This window comes from Maniola hyperantus, chromosome 5 (assembly GCF_902806685.2).
Source record: "Maniola hyperantus chromosome 5, iAphHyp1.2, whole genome shotgun sequence".
NCBI classification, from domain to species: Eukaryota; Metazoa; Arthropoda; class Insecta; order Lepidoptera; family Nymphalidae; genus Maniola; species Maniola hyperantus.
In genome coordinates this window covers 9,675,713-9,693,612 of record NC_048540.1, presented here as the reverse complement: position 1 = coordinate 9,693,612, position 17,900 = coordinate 9,675,713, and the positions used below count along the sequence as shown (strand labels likewise).

Sequence of the window (17,900 nt, the reverse complement as noted above, 5' to 3'; positions counted from 1 at the left end):
AAGAATCGACTGTTAGGCGGTACGATGTTCGCCGGGGCACCTGGTTAGCGATAAAAAAACTGGCGACATTTTATAACATAAGAAAGTTTATGGGGCATCACTATGCTTGTCCAACATAAATGAATATATGTATGAGCCCGGGGATGTGTTGTCGGGAGTTAAGTGTGTGGACTCAAGACTCGTACCCTGTGCCTGGGCGTGGCCATGGGGCTGCAGGGGCGCCACTGCTCGGCGCTGGGGCTGTACACGTCGACCCAGTCGCTGTCGTACGACGCACCCGGGGACGTGTTGCGTCCACCCACCGCGTAGAAAAATCCCTATACAAACAATTGCAATGCTTATTCAAAGAATCACTATAGTATCTATTTTTTTTAAATCAAATAATCAAATTGTTAAGCTGGATTTATCTTTTACCGTGAGCGTATGGTTTTAGTACGTGCCCGTACCCTGTCCGCCCAAAATCAGAGTGATTATTATCAACCAGACAATATTTTTGGCAAGCGTGCAAAATATTTGATTTTATATCGCCCCTTCTGATATCCTTGAGTTTGTGGGAAGCAGGTCCGGCGTTTACGCCTGGGTATACACAACTGCAATAATCCATAGAAACCGTATTTCTTCTCCAAGAAATATCTCTACATTCCTCCGGTATCAGAATAAGCCTGTGTAAAAAATAATTCCTTACCTTAAGGAAAGCTGCCCCCAGTCCAGAGCGCGGCACGGTGAGCCGGGGCAGCGTGGTCCAGCAGTTGTCGTCCAGGTTGAAGGCCTCGAACACGTCGATGGAGTGGCGGAAGTAGCCCCCCGCCACGTAGATGATACGTGGCGTGTTGGGCCGCCGCTCCTTCACCACGGGCTTCTTGTGTAGTGTCAGATCCTGTCACAAATTAAAAAACTATCAAAAAACCGGCCAAGTGCGAATTAGACTCGCGCACTGAGGTTTCCGTACTACAATCGTATTTTATCGACATTTTGCACGATAAATCAAAAACTACTAACTAGATCTCGTTCAAACCAATTTTCGGTGGAAGTTTGCATAGTTAATGTACAACATATTTTTTTTTAGTTTTATCATTCTCTTATTTTAGACACACACACGTTTTACCACTTTGGAAGTGTCTCTCGCGCAAACTATTCAGTTTAGAAAGAAATGATATTAGAAACCTCTATATCATTTTTGAAGACCTATCTATAGATACCCCTCCACACGTATGGGTTTGATGAATTTTTTTTTTGAGTTTCAGTATGGGGTTGGGTTTCAGTTCAGGTATATATCCCCCAAAATTTATTGTTTTTTTTTCTATTTTTGTGTGAAAATTTTAATGCGGTTCACATCATACATCTACTTACCAAGTTTCAACAGTATAGCTCTTATAGTTTCGGAAAAAAGTGGCTGTGACATACGGACGGACAGACAGACCTGACGAATCTATAAGGGTTCCGTTTTTTTGCCATTTGGCTACGGAACCCAAAAAAAGGTATCGTGGGACATCCGACAGAAACGAACCTGTACTCTTTCTCACTCACTCATACAGACATCAATGCGTGTAACGATGTGCGAAATCCCCAAACAATGAGATGAGTTTCAATGCCGCTCCATTAGGTCATCCCAAACCTCCGGCAGCGGTTAAGAAGCTTCGATTCAAACATTGTACTGGTCGTGTCATACTTAGTTTAAATCAGCCGTACACAGAGCGAGTAATCGAAACCGAAGTTAAAGATAACAGAGATAATATAGAATCACTTCATTGGTGGGTTTAGTTTTAAATTGCGTTACTGATTATAGAGAGAGAGAGAGAGCCAGTGCGTGCCAGACCTTTATTAATTTATAAAAGCTGAAAGTTTATCTGTGTATTATCCTCAACACTGGGAGGAACGTTTGTTTGGTTTGTGGTGGTTTTGGGAGATAACAGGTAATAAAGGTGTAAAAAATCTTACGTCAAAGTATATTTATCCTCCCAGTGTTGGGGACAACACGCAGAGAAACTTTCAGCTTTTGTAAAATAACGAAGGTCTTACACGCGCTGGCTCTTAGTTCATTACAACATTTCATAGTATATTAAAAGAAGCAAAGTATTTACCTTAAATATTTTAGCGAGATACTCTCTACAGGCGGGGACTTTCTTGAGCACGGAACACGTGCTCATCTGCTCCTTTAGGAAGTTGGGAGTGAGGTACTGGCATCGTACGGCTTGCAGTATGTGCTCCATTCGCGGATACCTCCGATCCTCGTCAAACTTTACCTTTAAATAAAATGTTAATACTTGAGTATTTTTGAATATGATAAATGTGCATTTCTTTAGATTTTAGATCAATTATAATGTATGCGTTGCCGCGCCCCATAACTTGAGGTTGTGTAGCAGTAAGACGACGGTAACATAGCGGTTCTGGTTGCAGTGCGGTTACCTGGCGACAATAGCGTAGATAACGTTCATTGAATAAATCATCATCAAGTTCATAAATCACACTAATATTATAAAGGCAAAAGCTGTTTGTATATGTATGTGTACACTAATTACTGGACGGATTTGGCTGAAATTTGGAATGGAGATAGATTATACCCTGGATTCACACATAGCGATAGAGCGAGTAGAATAGCGATTTCAAATACGTTATATTGCCGACAACAGCTTTTCAACAGCGAACTTTCGAATAAAAGATACTTTCGAATTGCTATTTACATTTACAAATCTTGAATTACATGAGATTTCAAAAACTATAAATAATTATACTAAAAAGGAATAAGGACAATCATTGTGGGAACAGGTATGATATTTTCCTCAATAAGTTTTGTTTCTTGACAGTCATGATTACGTGGTTTTGTGCGATTAGGTGCAGTGTTAAACACGTCAATCAAGTTCAATTTAGTTAAAAAAGTCCCCTAACCTAGGACAAATTCTAACAAAAGGATTATGAACGGTTACTGGCTTTACTAGGCCCCACAAACAAACATAGTTTCCAGAGATTACACCACACTAATCATACTTTGGTTATATCTCGATCTACAGAACCGATTTTAAAAATTCGCTCACTGGTAATTAGAATTCACTTTTGGGATGGTTATGGTGAAAGCTACGTTTTTGTTTAAATGTGTCAAAAAGGGATAAAACCAGCAAGATGTTTTCAGCAGCAGCATTCCTTTATTTATGTTCAACAGACACTCACTGCTCAGGTTTATAATAACCAATACGATAAACTATTACTTGGGTACTAGATGATGCCCGCGGTTTCGCCATCGAGGATTTAGGTTTTTAAAAATTCCGTGGGAACTTTTAAAAACCTAATTTCACCTAACCTAATTTAATTAGTCTGGGATTTTTCGTGACAAAAATTACTGTAAATTCGTCTCCATGATGAAAACTATCTCTGTTCCAATAAGATGATGCCCGCAACTGTCCATGTGGATTTCAGTTTTTTATAAATTCCATGGGAACACTTTGGGTTTCCGGGATCTAAAGCATATTAAGCCCACCTCCTTCCCCAGGATGTAAGGTACTTCTGAACCAAATTTCGTCCTAATCGTTTGACGTTGAATCACAGATGGACCGTGAAAAGCTGGCAGACAGACACACTTTCGTATTAATTATAATATTAGCATAGAAGTATGGATAAATTATGCCTAATGAGTACGTACCCAACTTAATACCGAGTTGTAAACTTCCCGTTCCTCTCTCACATTTAGTTCATCTTTCCGTATCAAACATATTAATTCTTGAGGCGTTAATTGCAAAAATTCTTCTTCTTGGCACACCTGAAATAAAAGTATGGTTTTACTCAATTTCATAGTGTTTAAACTTTGCGTGTGATTTCATTCGCTGCGATTACAGAAATGCGAATTATTACAGAGAATTCGTTTTTAACGTTCCGTACCGCCAGAGAAAAAAAGGAACCCTTATAGGATCACTTCGTAGTCTGTCTGTCAAGACACATAACAAATAGTACTTCCCGTTGACCTAGAATCATGAAAGGCAGGTAGCAATGTCTTATAGCGCAAGTAAAGAGAAAAATCCGATTAAATTTGAGGACTGAGGAGTAAAATGACCCCCTTCTCGAAGTAGAATATCCTCGAAATTACCTTGTTTGCATGGTATGTATAATTGTATAAGTTGATGCGGTAGCCAGCAACTTGCTGGAAAACAGACAGATTTATGTACGAAAACGTAAAAAAATCCGTCAAGTGCGAGTCGGAATCGCACCCAAAGGGTTCCGTACCATTGTACAAAAAATAACACGGCCATTTTGATTTTTTTATTATTTGTTGTTGTAGCGGCAATAGAAATACACATTCTGTGAAAATTTCAACTCTACCTCTTACGGTTTACGAGATACATCCCGTTGAGAGACAGAGCCTATTACTAAGCCTCCGATGTCTGACGGACATCGGAGGCTTAGTAATAGGCTCCCCCCATTGCACACTTCGGGTACGGAACCTTCAAAATGAAAGGAGTAGCTAATTAACTAATAACATAATTATTATTATTAGTGTACCGTCTGTTATGTTACTACAATCGCGGTGAACAATAACGCTGACGCACTTAAGTCACTAAGCGAATCGACGTGACTTAGCATATTTTAATCAGCACAAGCGCACTTATCTACTAATAAACGATAAAATTACTCTGACTCGTATCATTATTTACCTACATCACTGTTGAATGACTGCTGTAAATATATGCAGGTAATTCCAAAATACCATCTATTTTGGTGTTATGAGAAATTAGCTGATGCCCACGACTTCGACCGCCTGGATTTAGGTTTTTAAAAATCCCGTGGGAACTCTTTGATTTTCCGGGATAAAAAGTAGGCAATGTCACTCTCCAGGTCTTTAACTAAACCCATGTTGCGACGTGATTGAAGGACAAACCAACAAACAAACACACTTTCACATTTATAATATCGGTACTGATCTACATAGGTCTTTCGTAGGGACTTTCACTCGCCACGGTTTTACGTCGTCTGAATCCAGCGGCTCTCTGCGCCTGATTTGATATCCTCTGTCCACCTACAACCGTACACCGACTTCGCTAGATATTTATACATATATAATGGAAATCACTCACGATAGTTTAAACGCTAAAATAGACCTATGTCCAGCTGTGGACGTCAATCGGTTGATAATGATGATGTTTATAGATAGTTAGAAGAAAGATAGTATCAAAGAATTAACACAATGTTCCCAGTTTGCCAACTTACTTGTGTGAAATGTCTTTCAATGAACTGGTTGGCTTTCTGCTTGAGCTCCACGCAGCCGTGCTGCTCTGCGAAGTTGGCGATACCGATGGCGTTGGACGGGTCCAGCTGCCGCTCGAGGAACGCGCAGCACGCATCTATTACGTTGGATATCTGCAGCACACAACTACAATATTTGTCCTTTCATACTCTATACAAACGAAGAACTTCTATACCTTGCCTACACCACAGAATTAACTATTTTCTGTGATCTACGTTCTACACAAACAAAGAAGGAGTGAGCAGTCAGAGTCAGAGTACAATGAATGTGATAGCAAATAGAAAATCCTTTGATGAGTTATTCTATCAAAGAGAAAACCCTTCTTGTGCAGACAAATACAATTTCTTTCATAAGTTTCATATTACGCCAGAACAACATAGTGCAACTTTGAGACATGTCACAAGAGTGTTGTACCGTAATATTCTAATTCTTCAACACACGATATTAGTTCGGGGTAAAATGCAGTGCATTATGCTGCTTAAAGCTGCAAAATGTTTCGAATTGTAGCAATGGTATTGTCGCATGTTGTTGCGCCGGCGTAAAACAGGCTTTATGTGATAGTTTCTTAACAAAACGTCTCTAAAACTGGGCTGATTCTTCTGTTCTTTGCAGACTAGCATAAACTCTTAAGAGTTTTGAACACTAAAAATTGTGTTGCAAGTTGCAACTCGCAGTGTGGGGTAGACGTAATACCTGGAACATTGTGGCTGCAGGCAGCAGCTGGCACACGGTGACCTCGGTGATGCGCACCTTCCCCGTGTACATGAAGTAGACGAGCCAGGCCATCGCCGACGGGCACACGCCTTGTAACCGCACGCGAGACATTTCGCTCTCCTTCAGCCCACTTGTGAACATTGCCTGTGTCAATTATCCCACATTAGCGCTTACAATATGTCATCAAATTAGGAATGACATCATCCGTAGGAGAACCAGAGAAACCGACATACAGTACGCGGCCGAACGGCCTGCGGTACGAGTCGCAGGGAGTTGCTGGCGCAAGACCGTGGCGTGTGGAAGTCCCTACAAGAGACATATTATGACCAGCAGTGTATTGATTGACGATGGTAACAATTGACACTACATGGGTTTAGGTACAAATGTGCAAACAAGCTCTTATCGTGATTTCGTTACGCGAAAGAAGATGGAGTCATACGTAGACGTCCACTAATCACAATTAGTCTGTTAAATGTGGTTAAATGTCGGGGAGTGCGTAGCAACATACCACGACACATTATAGTTTAATTAGTTATCGTTTATCATACCTTGAACTTCTTTAAAGCTTGTATGGTGGATAAATTATACATTTATGAATAAATTATTGTCATGAAGATAAAAAAGCTGTGATAGCCTAGTGGTTAGGGCGTCAGTCTCCTAATCGGAGGTTGGGGGTTCGATCCTGAACACGCACCTCTAACTTTTCCGAGTGGTGTGCGTTTTAAGTAATTAAATTTCACTATCACAGGAAAACATCGTGAGGAAACCTGTATGTCTGATAGTTCTTCATAAAGTTCTCAAAGGTGTGTGAAGTCTGTCAATCCGCACTTGGCCAGCGTGGTAGATTATGGGCAAAAATCCTTCTTACTCTGAAAGGAGACCCGTGTCTGAAGTGAGCCGGCGATGGGTTGATGATGATGATGTGATTAATTATTATTTATCCGCAGGAAGCATTATGACAGGGACAGCACTAGATTTAGACCTGTGAATTTAGATAAGAGATTCTGGAAAACAGAATCAGCCATAAGGGTTACCTTTTAACGCAGACCACCACCTATATACGCCTAATAGCCGGACACCTTAGATCGCCAAGCTTAGGCAGTTGCTTAGCATAAAAGTCGGCCCACGCCCGTTCGGTACCCTCATTCCGTACATTGTCTTGATTACGTGACTTTTGAGTCCACCAATCACAACAAAGCATTCTTACCTGTCCCCCGCCAACATTTTACGATTTTGTTTTCATGCAAAACCTTGTACATGCGTACTCTTGAGGTTGAATTCTCTGTGCCTTTTAACGTAACGTAAAATAGCGAGCAATGTATTGTGTAATGTCTATAGCATCGTGTTTTCAGCTCGTTAGTAATGTAACTTTATTACCTTGAAATAAGGACTTCCAGCAGCCAGGACTACTTTGTGAACATGAAATAGCTCGTTGCCAACTTCTAAAACGACGTCGGTCAACATATGGTGAGATCGCATAGTGAAAAGCATCTGGAACAATTTGCCACTATGTATTTAGAATATAACCAATATAATGGTAATGGGATTTAAGATTTTTATTACTGTTTTGTGTTTTGCCTTATTTACTCCTTTCCCCTCTAATAATAGCGAAAGCTTGTTAGGGTTACCTAAGAAATGGCAATCGCACAGCCGCCTGCGCTAAACCGGTGCGAGCGAGCGCGGGTGATGTGTGGGTGTGAGGGGCGTCCCCCCGCCTCATACCCCGATTGACATCTTGACCTGTCGCGGACTATACCTATGTTATTGAATGTTTATACCCGGGCAGTAAGTATATTATAGTATACCCATACATGGAGGCTCTCCATTCAACAACACTGACATACATCATTTACTGTTATTTCTTAGATAAAGTATTCCAAAACTTCCTACGTCATCTGTTTTGTTTTGTGTGATTATAATCTGGTAGCTGTAGGTATTTAAGTTTATATATTGTTGATACTGATTAGACACGGCCAAAACAAAAGTTTTCATTAATTTTCATTAGATTGGTATACGTAATAATTGACCTGCCCCGCCCCGGCTTCGCCCGGGTGGGCTTATCGATTTCATAGCTAAATACGATCGGCATCGACTTGCTGTTACTCCTTAAGGAGTTCCGTCCTCCCAGCTCCGAATCGATTAAATCAGATCTTCATTCAAACATGAGAATCAGCTGAGAATCTTTGTAAATATATAAAATTTGTCAATTACGTGTCGGACTCCGACACGAAGGGTTCCGTACCATCGTTAAAGATTTTTATTCATAGTTCATTAAGAAATTTTTATTATGTGTTGTTATAGAGGCAATAGAAATACACATTCTGTAAAATTTTCCACTCTTTACTTATTACGGTTCACTAGATACAGCCCGCTGACAGACAGACGGACGGATGGACAGCGGGGGGTTATTATTAAGGTCCCGTTGATGGTCAAAATGGTCGAAGTCATTGCACTGAAGACTGGAAATTGGAATAACCCTACAGTTCCTGTCTTTATTTGATTGGGTTAGTGGTTAAGAAAAGTGCAAATCATTGTACCTAACGTGTTATACTTTACAAAAGTTATAGGAAACCATTTCTTTAAACAAGAATCCCAAGCCGCAACGTCGGCGTCGCGATGAGAATCGAAATCTGCTTCGTCATGGCACCTTGCTGTTTTTAATGTACATACAACGATAATAACTTTAAAACATTTATCTGCTAAATTATTATGAGATAGGGAATAGGATTATTTTTAAAACTATTTTTACTAAGGTTTAAAGTCTAGTTTTAGATTAAGGTAGAAACAAATCTTTAAGCCTCTGTAACTTTGAAACTACATGTTTTTAAGGAGATCTGGCAAACTACGGAACGGACACAGTTACTAGTTTCTAAGTTCTGGAACATGTCAACAATATCTCATGGTTGGTTAATATTCAAACGAGGATAAAACTTCGTTTGTATGGAGCACGCTCGGAATACACTTCTCCATATTATTATTGTTTTACATGTCGGTCATTTTTAAATTAAAATAATAATAGCAGCAATTGAAATTTACTCTGTGAATATTTTAACTCTCCATCTATTAAGGTTGATCAGATACAGCCCGCTGATAGACAGACAGACATACGGGGTCCCGTTGGTACGGAACTCTAAAAGACTAAAATATTTAGACTTTTAACATCTGCCATCTGGAATATTGATTCAACGGTTTGTTCCGGTTGTCGTTCGTTTCAATGGTCTGGCGAAAAGGTTATTACGGTTGATGTTGTAGACCCCTTTGACAGACGAACAGATCTAAGACAGTCGGACAGACAGACAGTCAGCGGACCAATAATTAGGCAGTTCCTAAGGTTCCGGACAGATAGACAGTCAGAAAATCAATAATTAGGCAGTTATTAAAAAACTGGCCAAGTGCGAGTCAGGCTCGCGCAATGGGGGTTCCGTACTACAGTCGTATTTTTTCGTCATTTTGCACGATAATTCAAAAACTATGATGCATAAAAATAAATAAAAATCTGTTTTAGAATGTACAGGTGAAGACCTTTCATATGATACCCCACTTGATATAGTCACTCACTTCGAAAGTTAAATAATTATTAGTTCATTACCACAATTTAATTTTTTGTGTGTGATCTAACCCTAAATTCACGGTTTTCAGATTTTTCCCCAAATGTCAGCTATAAGATCTACCTACCTGCCAAATTTCATGATTCTAGGTCAACGGGAAGTACCATGTAGGTTTCTTGACAGACAGACAGATAGACAACAAAGTGATTCTATAAGGGTACGGTTTTTCCTTTTGAGGTACGGAACCCTGAAAAATAAGGCCCCGTTTGGCATCCTTGGGAACGGAAGCATAAAAATAGAATAAATAAATAAAATTGGGAATGTGACACAAAGAGTTGATCTACCTTCATAAAGTCAGGTACATAGTTTCCTAGACAGAAAGTCATATCGCCAATGTCGTTGCTACCGCTGTACGGGCCCTCGAAGAGCTCACAGTTGATGGGCGGCATGTCGTCTAGCAGGTTGCGCCCCACGTCATCTTCCGTCTCCATTGTCCTGGGTTACCAAATTTAAAAAATTCTATCACCTGAAGAATTACAGCAGTTTCCTGAGCGGCATTCCATGCTAATATCATAAATGCGAAAGTGTGTCTGTCTGTCTGCTAGCCTTTCACGGCCCATCCGTTCAACCGATTTTGACGAAATTTGGTACAGGGATAGCTTGCATCCCGGGGAAGGACATAGGCTACTTTTTATCCCGGAAAATCAAAGAGTTCCCATGGGATTTTTTAAAAACCTAAATCCACACGGACGAAGTCGCGGGCATCATTTAGTAGGCTATATTTTATTTTCAAAAAATTATAGATCCCTACGAAAATTGTAATAAGTTACCCGTGCGAAGCCGGGGCGGGCGGTACGCTAGTAATATTATAATTTAATAATGTAAGTTTTAGTTTCTAAGATAACTTGACTGTATTTTTTTGAAGCGGATTGATTCCACACTAAAAACCTGCCATGTGCGAGGCTGACTCGCGCACCGAGGGTTCTGTACTTCAGTCGTATTTTATCGACATTTTGCAGGATAAATCAAAAACTATTATGCATAAAAATAAATAAAAATCTGTTCTAAGTGTACAGGTAAAGCTCTTTCATATGATAATGCCCTATTTAGTATTGTTAACTTTGAAAATATTATTGTTCATGAACGTCATTTTTTTTTTGTGATGTAACCACAAATTCACGGTTTTAGAATTTATTTCTTTACTTGTGCTATAAGACCCACCAAATTTCACAATTCTAGGTAAACGGAAGTACCCTATAGGTTTTCTTGACAGACACGACGGACGGACAGACAGATAACAAAGTGATCCTATAAGGGTTCCTTTTTTCTTTTTGAGGGACCGAACCCTAAAAATGCAGTCAACATTATTATCGTCGGTATTAGGTAAATTATTTTAGTGAAAGATGGTGAATACTCTACGATTTTATCACAAAATAGTACATTTAGTGATGTCTATTCCAGGCCGGAAATAAAGCAATTGACGGCTGAGCTCGGCCGTAAATTGCTTTATTTCCGGCCTAGACTATGCCGAGTAGGTAATATTGGTAGGACGAGGCGAGCGAAGCCGAGTATTTCCGAAGTGATATTAAAAAGACGAGGGGCCAGCCCAGTCCTTTTCAACTAAAGAGTTCGTTAACCTTCCTATACTCGCGCGTTTTTCAGACCAACATCTTTTCTTTGTTTTTTCGAAGACTTTACATCATAGGTACTGCAGCGAAGCTGGTAGTGCATTCCAAAAAAACAGTCTGCGCGACCGCGACGACGCGGATATAGGTTTTACGCTTTTTATCCAAGCAGTCATTTTAATACCTCGCTTTCTAGTCTGTTTGTTTGTCAGTTCGGCACAAACTTTGCAATCGATTTTACACTAACTTCCCAATCAGCTAGATTTGAAATTTTAAACATAACTAATACAATGCGAAATAAATAAATTTAACAAAACTAAAGCAGAAAATTAAGTACATTACTGCAGCGGCCAGCATAAGAGGCATTGATGGACGAACGTGTAATCCATTGTTGGGGAGGGATTCAAAACAATTCCTCGGAGGGTTCAGTGGACTGTATTTCTTTCTTGATCACATTAATTCACAATTTTCTAGGTTCACAATGGTTCACGGTACTTCTAGTTCTGAGGTCTTCTTCGTTCGGAAGCAAGAGGCGAAGTGAAGTTATACAATAAAAATTGACCTTATATCTAATTCTCCCACTCGGCAACCGCATATGGTCGTGCTGAGCGGGAAACAGGGCGATCGCGGGTGGTGAGGGCGTAGCGGGGCACGGGGGTGTCCGCAGCCGACCAATCAGCGTCAGTCATTGCCAGCGCTGCGCATGGTTCGAAGCTCCCGTCCGCAACATTCTCCCCTCAGCATAGCTCTTGCATTGCTTCTTTTTCTTCGTCAGGACGGCGAGCTTCCTCTTGGATCGATGAAAGATGCGTGTGTTATATTACGATAGAATTGGATACATAATTATTATGCTAAAATTCATCTAATCATAAACTTGGGAGTCTTAAATAAGTATTTGTTGTGATATTTAAAACAGAATCGTTATTCCGTTTCCGGATTCAATATCAATGTACGGAAAGAGTATGGTTTAAATAGTATCTTTTCTTGTATGTTGTTTAATTTAATATTTAGGAATGTGACAATACGATAAATAATATTATGTGAATTGTCAATAATGGTAACTAATTATTCATTGTAAATTAAATACTGTCAATGTACGGAAAGGGTATGATTTGAATAGTATCTTTTCTTGTATGTTGTTTAATTTAATATTTAGGAATGTGACAATACGATAAATAATATTATGTGAATTGTCAATACTGGTAACTAATTATTCATTGTAAATTAAATACTGTCAATGTACTAAGAGTGACATTATACTAAGCTATTGTCAACATACAGTTGGCAATAGCTATTATGTGAAATAATAATGTTGTGTAAACTGTCAATTTAAGTCGCTTATTATTATGGTAAATTATTAATACGTAGACCATCAATGTCACTGATTTTATTATTGTAAATTGGGTGTGTCAACATGCCTTTTGTCAACAAACCTAAAATAAATAATGATTAATATTAAGATCATGTGATAGTCGACATCCGCCTTGTTTGCGATGGCAGTGTTATAAAAGTACCCTACCTCGACAGAGAGGGGACAGTCTTGTATCGACAGCCCAGAGCAAACACAGCGGACCTTACTGAAGTTAAGTATTCTTATATTTTATTATAATGTAATGTAATCATTTGCCTTTTATAGGTTACCTGTTGTAACTGTGTACCAAATATGTACCTACTACTTTACTCAACGTTCTAATGTTTTAAAAGATGTGTGTTATGGAGTTTCTTTGCCCTTTCTTCTCCATGACTAAACACCTTAGCGAAATGGGTGGTAGATTCATTTTAATATAAATAGATCAATGCTGAATAAATACAATTCAGTTATTATTCGACTTGGTTGGTTTTACTTCTGTATTTATCACCTACCCTCTTGTGCTATTTATTTTATACATTGAGATAAAAGTAAACACTAGGTTGTTAGCTTCTAATTATTATAGAAGCCTGTTTAGATGATAACTTTCATTAGTAATCATTGGATTTAATTTATCATCACTATTAAAGCCCACTGTCTTAACTTCTCTTCTTTTTACCATAAATTCTCACATCAGAAGTGGGATACGATAATTCTTTTCTTGTCCAAATACTAATACTTTTCAAATGCTTTTAGCAATCGTGGATGCGGCTTACCCTCGAAGCAACAGGCTACTGCCTGTCATCGGCAGCACTTGGTATTGGTGCCCGATGATCACAAAGCGATGGGCAACGCTGTTGTCAGTGGCACTTGGTGCTGGTGTGACACCGCTGATCGAAACGTCGCGTCGCTCCAATTGTGAAAGATAAGTGAAATGTAATTATGTGCTGCTTTAAAGTGATCTTAAAACCACGTTTGTGGTATTGTTTCTATGAAATAGTTTTTGTGAGGGTAATCATAAAAGATTTTAATTAGTTAGATAAACCACGTGTTGTGGTATAATTTATTTGGATAAGAATAAGTCTAGTTAGAGGTCAGATTGGCCGAACGGTTTTTGATAAAGTATATGTAGATGTGAAATCATTTAGAACGTTATGATATACCGAAACAAAAAGGTTTGCTTTTAAGAAATCGCACCGTACTTACAGCTCAAAACTTGAAGAAATTAACTTATTCTGATTAATTCAACTTAAACATAAACTATATTTAGTTATTTTGCTTCTTAAAATAATTCAACTATTTGTCTTTTCTTAAAACAACACAAGAGATTATCCATCCGTTCTTAAAACAACGCAAAGCAGATTGCCTACTCAAGTATTTTTTTTTTCTACTCAGTGACGTTATTATAACATTTAACAGTTTTTTTTAATAAATAAGGATTAAGATTACCAAACTGTTGCCACATACAAAATTAATAATAATAATAATACAACTACAAATTCTTTGAGATTTCTTACATTAATTTTATTCTTAACTCTATAATATTATTATAACTTCGCTTAAGAATAATTCCCCTTAAATATAGTTTGTTTTATTTAATCTTCTTTTGTCGAAATATCTCATTTCAAAAGTATTTTCTTTTTAATAAAATATTCTTATTGTTCCCACATATCAGCAATAAACTTTGAGGTTAGGTTGAACCTGATTTTATTTTATCTTATTATTTTGACAAACCAATCAAGTAAATAGGAACCTATTTTTTTTTTCAATTGGTCATCCTACAAAAAATAATAATACGTCCCACATTTTATTTTAGGAAATACCTACGTTACAACGTGTTATTAATTTATTCCTGTTTTGAGTTTGTTTGATATACATACAAATCAAATAAAGAACATATTTATTCAAGCGGTAATAAAAAAAAAAAAACTGGAGATCATAGGAGTAAAACAAAACCTGTTTGTACATTTGGCGTTCCTCAGGGATCAATATTAGGCCCTTTGTTATTCCTGATCTATATTGATAGTATAAATGAAATAGGTTTAAAAGGAAACACACTGTTGTACGCTGATGATACATGTTTATTTTACTATGGCAACTCAATACACACAATCATCACAGATGCACAAAATGACTTAATACTACTCAATAAATGGTTTCAATAATATAACCTACTTACAATTAATACCTCAAAAAAAAAAAAAAACCATATGCTACATTACATAGTTACATATAAATATAACTACAATATATTTTCATACTAAATTCACATACATGACTATAAAAATAAAAAATAAAATACAAACATATAAACATTTTTAAATATACGTGTCGCACTAGTGATGCAGTGCTGTCGTGACTCAGAGAATGACTTTTTCAGAATCGACGAAAAACTGATTATTCACTTCCTGTTATAGATTATAAAAAAGTGAATACTTTATAAGTTTTATAAATAATATTAACGCAATTATCATTTACTAATTATTTCAAAATTACAGGTAGTAACTGTAATTCGCAATTTTTGAGTTAAGACTGTATTGCTCAAAAAAAAAAGTTTTCAGAAAGAGTAATTATTTTTAGTTGTCTAATTATTGCTGAAAATTTTGAGTTACTATAAATAATGGTTGCCTTTTTCCTTATGGTTTTGAGTATAATTTTGTAGTTACAACAATTATTTAATTTAGTTTTAAGTTTTATAGTTCCCTCCAAAAAAATAATTTTCACATTCAGATTTGGACATTGATGAATAAAACCAGATAATCAAGAAAATTCAATCAGATAATCAGTTTTTATTTATAAAAAGTAATAATTTAATTTCAACAATTTCTGCCTTTTTCAACAAAAAAAAAACCTTCCAAAACAATAAACAAAATTTGTCTTGAATACAAAAAAAACAGAGCCAATCAAAATATTTTTTTTAACTTAAATAATCAGCTATTGTTGTAACTGCACAGTAATTGTACGTAGTCACTAAATTGGAGCTAGGCATAATTAAATAATAGTATTTCTATAATAATAGTATACTTAAACTAGTTTGATGTCAGTCTGTTTCTAATAATTAGCATCAAAATGACAGCAATATTTTTTATTTAAGTACTTAAAATCAACCAGTCAAACTTCGAAAGTAAGATTCATAATAGGTCCTGGGAATCATATTTTGTCGAGCAGTTCTTTCGTCTTTTAATATTTTTGTTTAATTGTTTATGCTGGTGTCAAAGCAACAGAAAAATAACGTTTGGTTTCCAGCTTCACATTAAAATTACTACCTCACTGGTCACAATTTAGTTCACATTAAAATTACTTACTAAACCAATAAGGGTGTCTTAAGTGAAAATACTATTTTAAATTTCATTTCTGTGAATCGATAATAGTGTAATAACTAGAAATACACCTACACACTAGAAATATCTATTTAGGTTTAAATCAGCTATATTGTATTAACTCGAATTCATAGTTGAACTTTTACATACCTGATTAAACAATATCGTTCCAATTTGAATTAATGCGGTCTAAACAGTAAACTGTGACGTCCTTCTTCGTCGAATTTAGATGTAACTAAAGATGATGCAATATTGGTTAGGGTATCACGACAGTTAGTCAGTCACTCAAATTTGACATGTTTTGGGTTGCGACAGTGTGTCGTCGGTGCGATATATGTATACATTTATATACTATAAACCCTATACTTACTATAATACAAATGTAATACATACACATAGGTACAGATATTATTACTATTATACTACTACCAAGCCGTTTCTAGTAATCCGTGTTTTGCCAATTCTATTTCTACCCACTTTATTTTGTATAAAATCGCAGTGGATGTGTGGATAAGATACCTACTGTTTATTTGTTAAATTTCTCATGTAAGTGAATTTATTTCTTAGTGAGAATAAAGTTCTTTAACCGTAATAGTAGTAACCGTATACATATTAACATTGGGGAACATTGTTTGGTAACAACAAAGAAAACATATTCTATTCTACTCTGATTTCGGTCTGACGTCTGGCTATCCTGGTTTTTATGACAGTAACATTGACATTGAATCATTGAATATCGTTTTGTGAATGGAGCAATCTTATATTTTTTTTATGTCGGTACTTTTGTTGCCGCTGTTCATTTAAGTTAACTGGCTGCATTTTTCTATTTTTCTATGTACTTCGGGAACGAAGTACTTATCAAGATGGCCGAATGGTAATAAAACATACTAATAATTTATGCTAAATGACAGAACAAAGGAAGAAAAAAAAAAATCCTCAATGGATACAAAATGTTAAGACTCACACTGTGACAAAATGTTAAGACTCCCGAATGTAGCAACCAACAAAAAAAAAAAAAACAAAAAAAAAAAAAAAAAAAAAAACCAATGATTATCCCCGAATGGGACAAATGTTATTATTCCCGTATGGAACGGATGTTATTATTCCCAAAGGGGACAATTTTTTATTCCCGTATGAAACGGATGTTATTATTCCCAAAGGGGACAATTTTTATTATTCAAACATATAAAACAAAGGGAGTTAGGTTAGTTAGGTCTGCCTGGCACTAATCATTGCCCTTTTCATTGGTCGGGTAATGTTAGACGGCTCGACTTGACAGTGCTGGTATTACACCATTGGTGTGATACATCTTATTGGTGATAATTCAGTAATGTCCTGGTACGAGACCCATTTATGGGGGCGGCAGACAGTTAGCTAGGTAGTTAGGCTGCCCGGCACTAATCATTACTAGACCCAAAAAAAAAAAAAACAAAAAAAACAAAAAAAAAAGGGTTAGTAATGTTAGACGGCTTGTTCGGACGGTACCAGTAAGTAGCGAGGTCTAGGTAATGACCTCTACTGGGCAAGAGTCTAGTACAAGACCCATTTATGGGGCGGCAGCGGTTAGGCCAGTTAGTTAGGCTGCCTGGCACTAATCATTACTAGTACCAATAAAAAAAAAAAGAGTTAAAAAATATTGGTTAGTAATGTTAGACGGCTTGTTCGGACGGTGCCAGTAAGTAGCGAGGTCTAGTAATAACCTCTACTGGGCAAGAGTCTAGTACAAGACCCATTTATGGGGAGGCAGCGGTTAGGCCAGTTAGTTAGGCTGCCCGGCACTAATCATTACTATTACCAATAAAAAAAAAAAAAAAAAAACAAATAATAAAAAATAAATTGGTTAGTAATGTTAGACGGCTTGTTCGGACGGTGCCAGTAAGTAGCGAGGTGTAGTAATGACCTCTACTGGGCAAGAGTCTAGTACAAGACCCATTTATGGGGGGGCAGCGGTTAGGCCAGTTAGTTAGGGCTGCTGGCACTAATCATTACTAGTACCAATAAAAAAAAAAAAAAGTTAAAAAATATTGGTTGGTAATGTTAGACGGCTTGTTCGGACGGTGCCAGTAAGTAGCGAGGTCTAGTAATGACCTCTACTGGGCAAGAGTCTAGTACAAG

General features: G+C 37.2%; 1 protein-coding gene across 4 annotated transcripts in view; it reads right to left on the bottom strand.

Annotated features, from left to right (window-relative positions):
• Nucleotides 1-17,900, bottom strand: part of Keap1 (kelch like ECH associated protein 1) — a 31,811-nt gene that overhangs the window by 4,804 nt on the left and 9,107 nt on the right. For 3 of the 4 annotated variants that reach the window (XM_069498481.1, XM_069498480.1, XM_069498482.1), the window contains 8 exons: nt 9,837-9,987; nt 7,322-7,435; nt 5,924-6,088; nt 5,194-5,343; nt 3,635-3,751; nt 2,082-2,243; nt 686-877; nt 186-317 (listed from right to left, as the gene is read on the bottom strand). In XM_069498481.1, the coding sequence (XP_069354582.1) occupies nt 186-317; nt 686-877; nt 2,082-2,243; nt 3,635-3,751; nt 5,194-5,343; nt 5,924-6,088; nt 7,322-7,435; nt 9,837-9,983 (1,179 nt within the window). In that variant the 5' untranslated portion in view covers nt 9,984-9,987. The remainder of the gene's footprint in view (nt 1-185; nt 318-685; nt 878-2,081; nt 2,244-3,634; nt 3,752-5,193; nt 5,344-5,923; nt 6,089-7,321; nt 7,436-9,836; nt 9,988-17,900) is intronic. The other variant, XM_069498483.1, reaches the window with a different exon arrangement.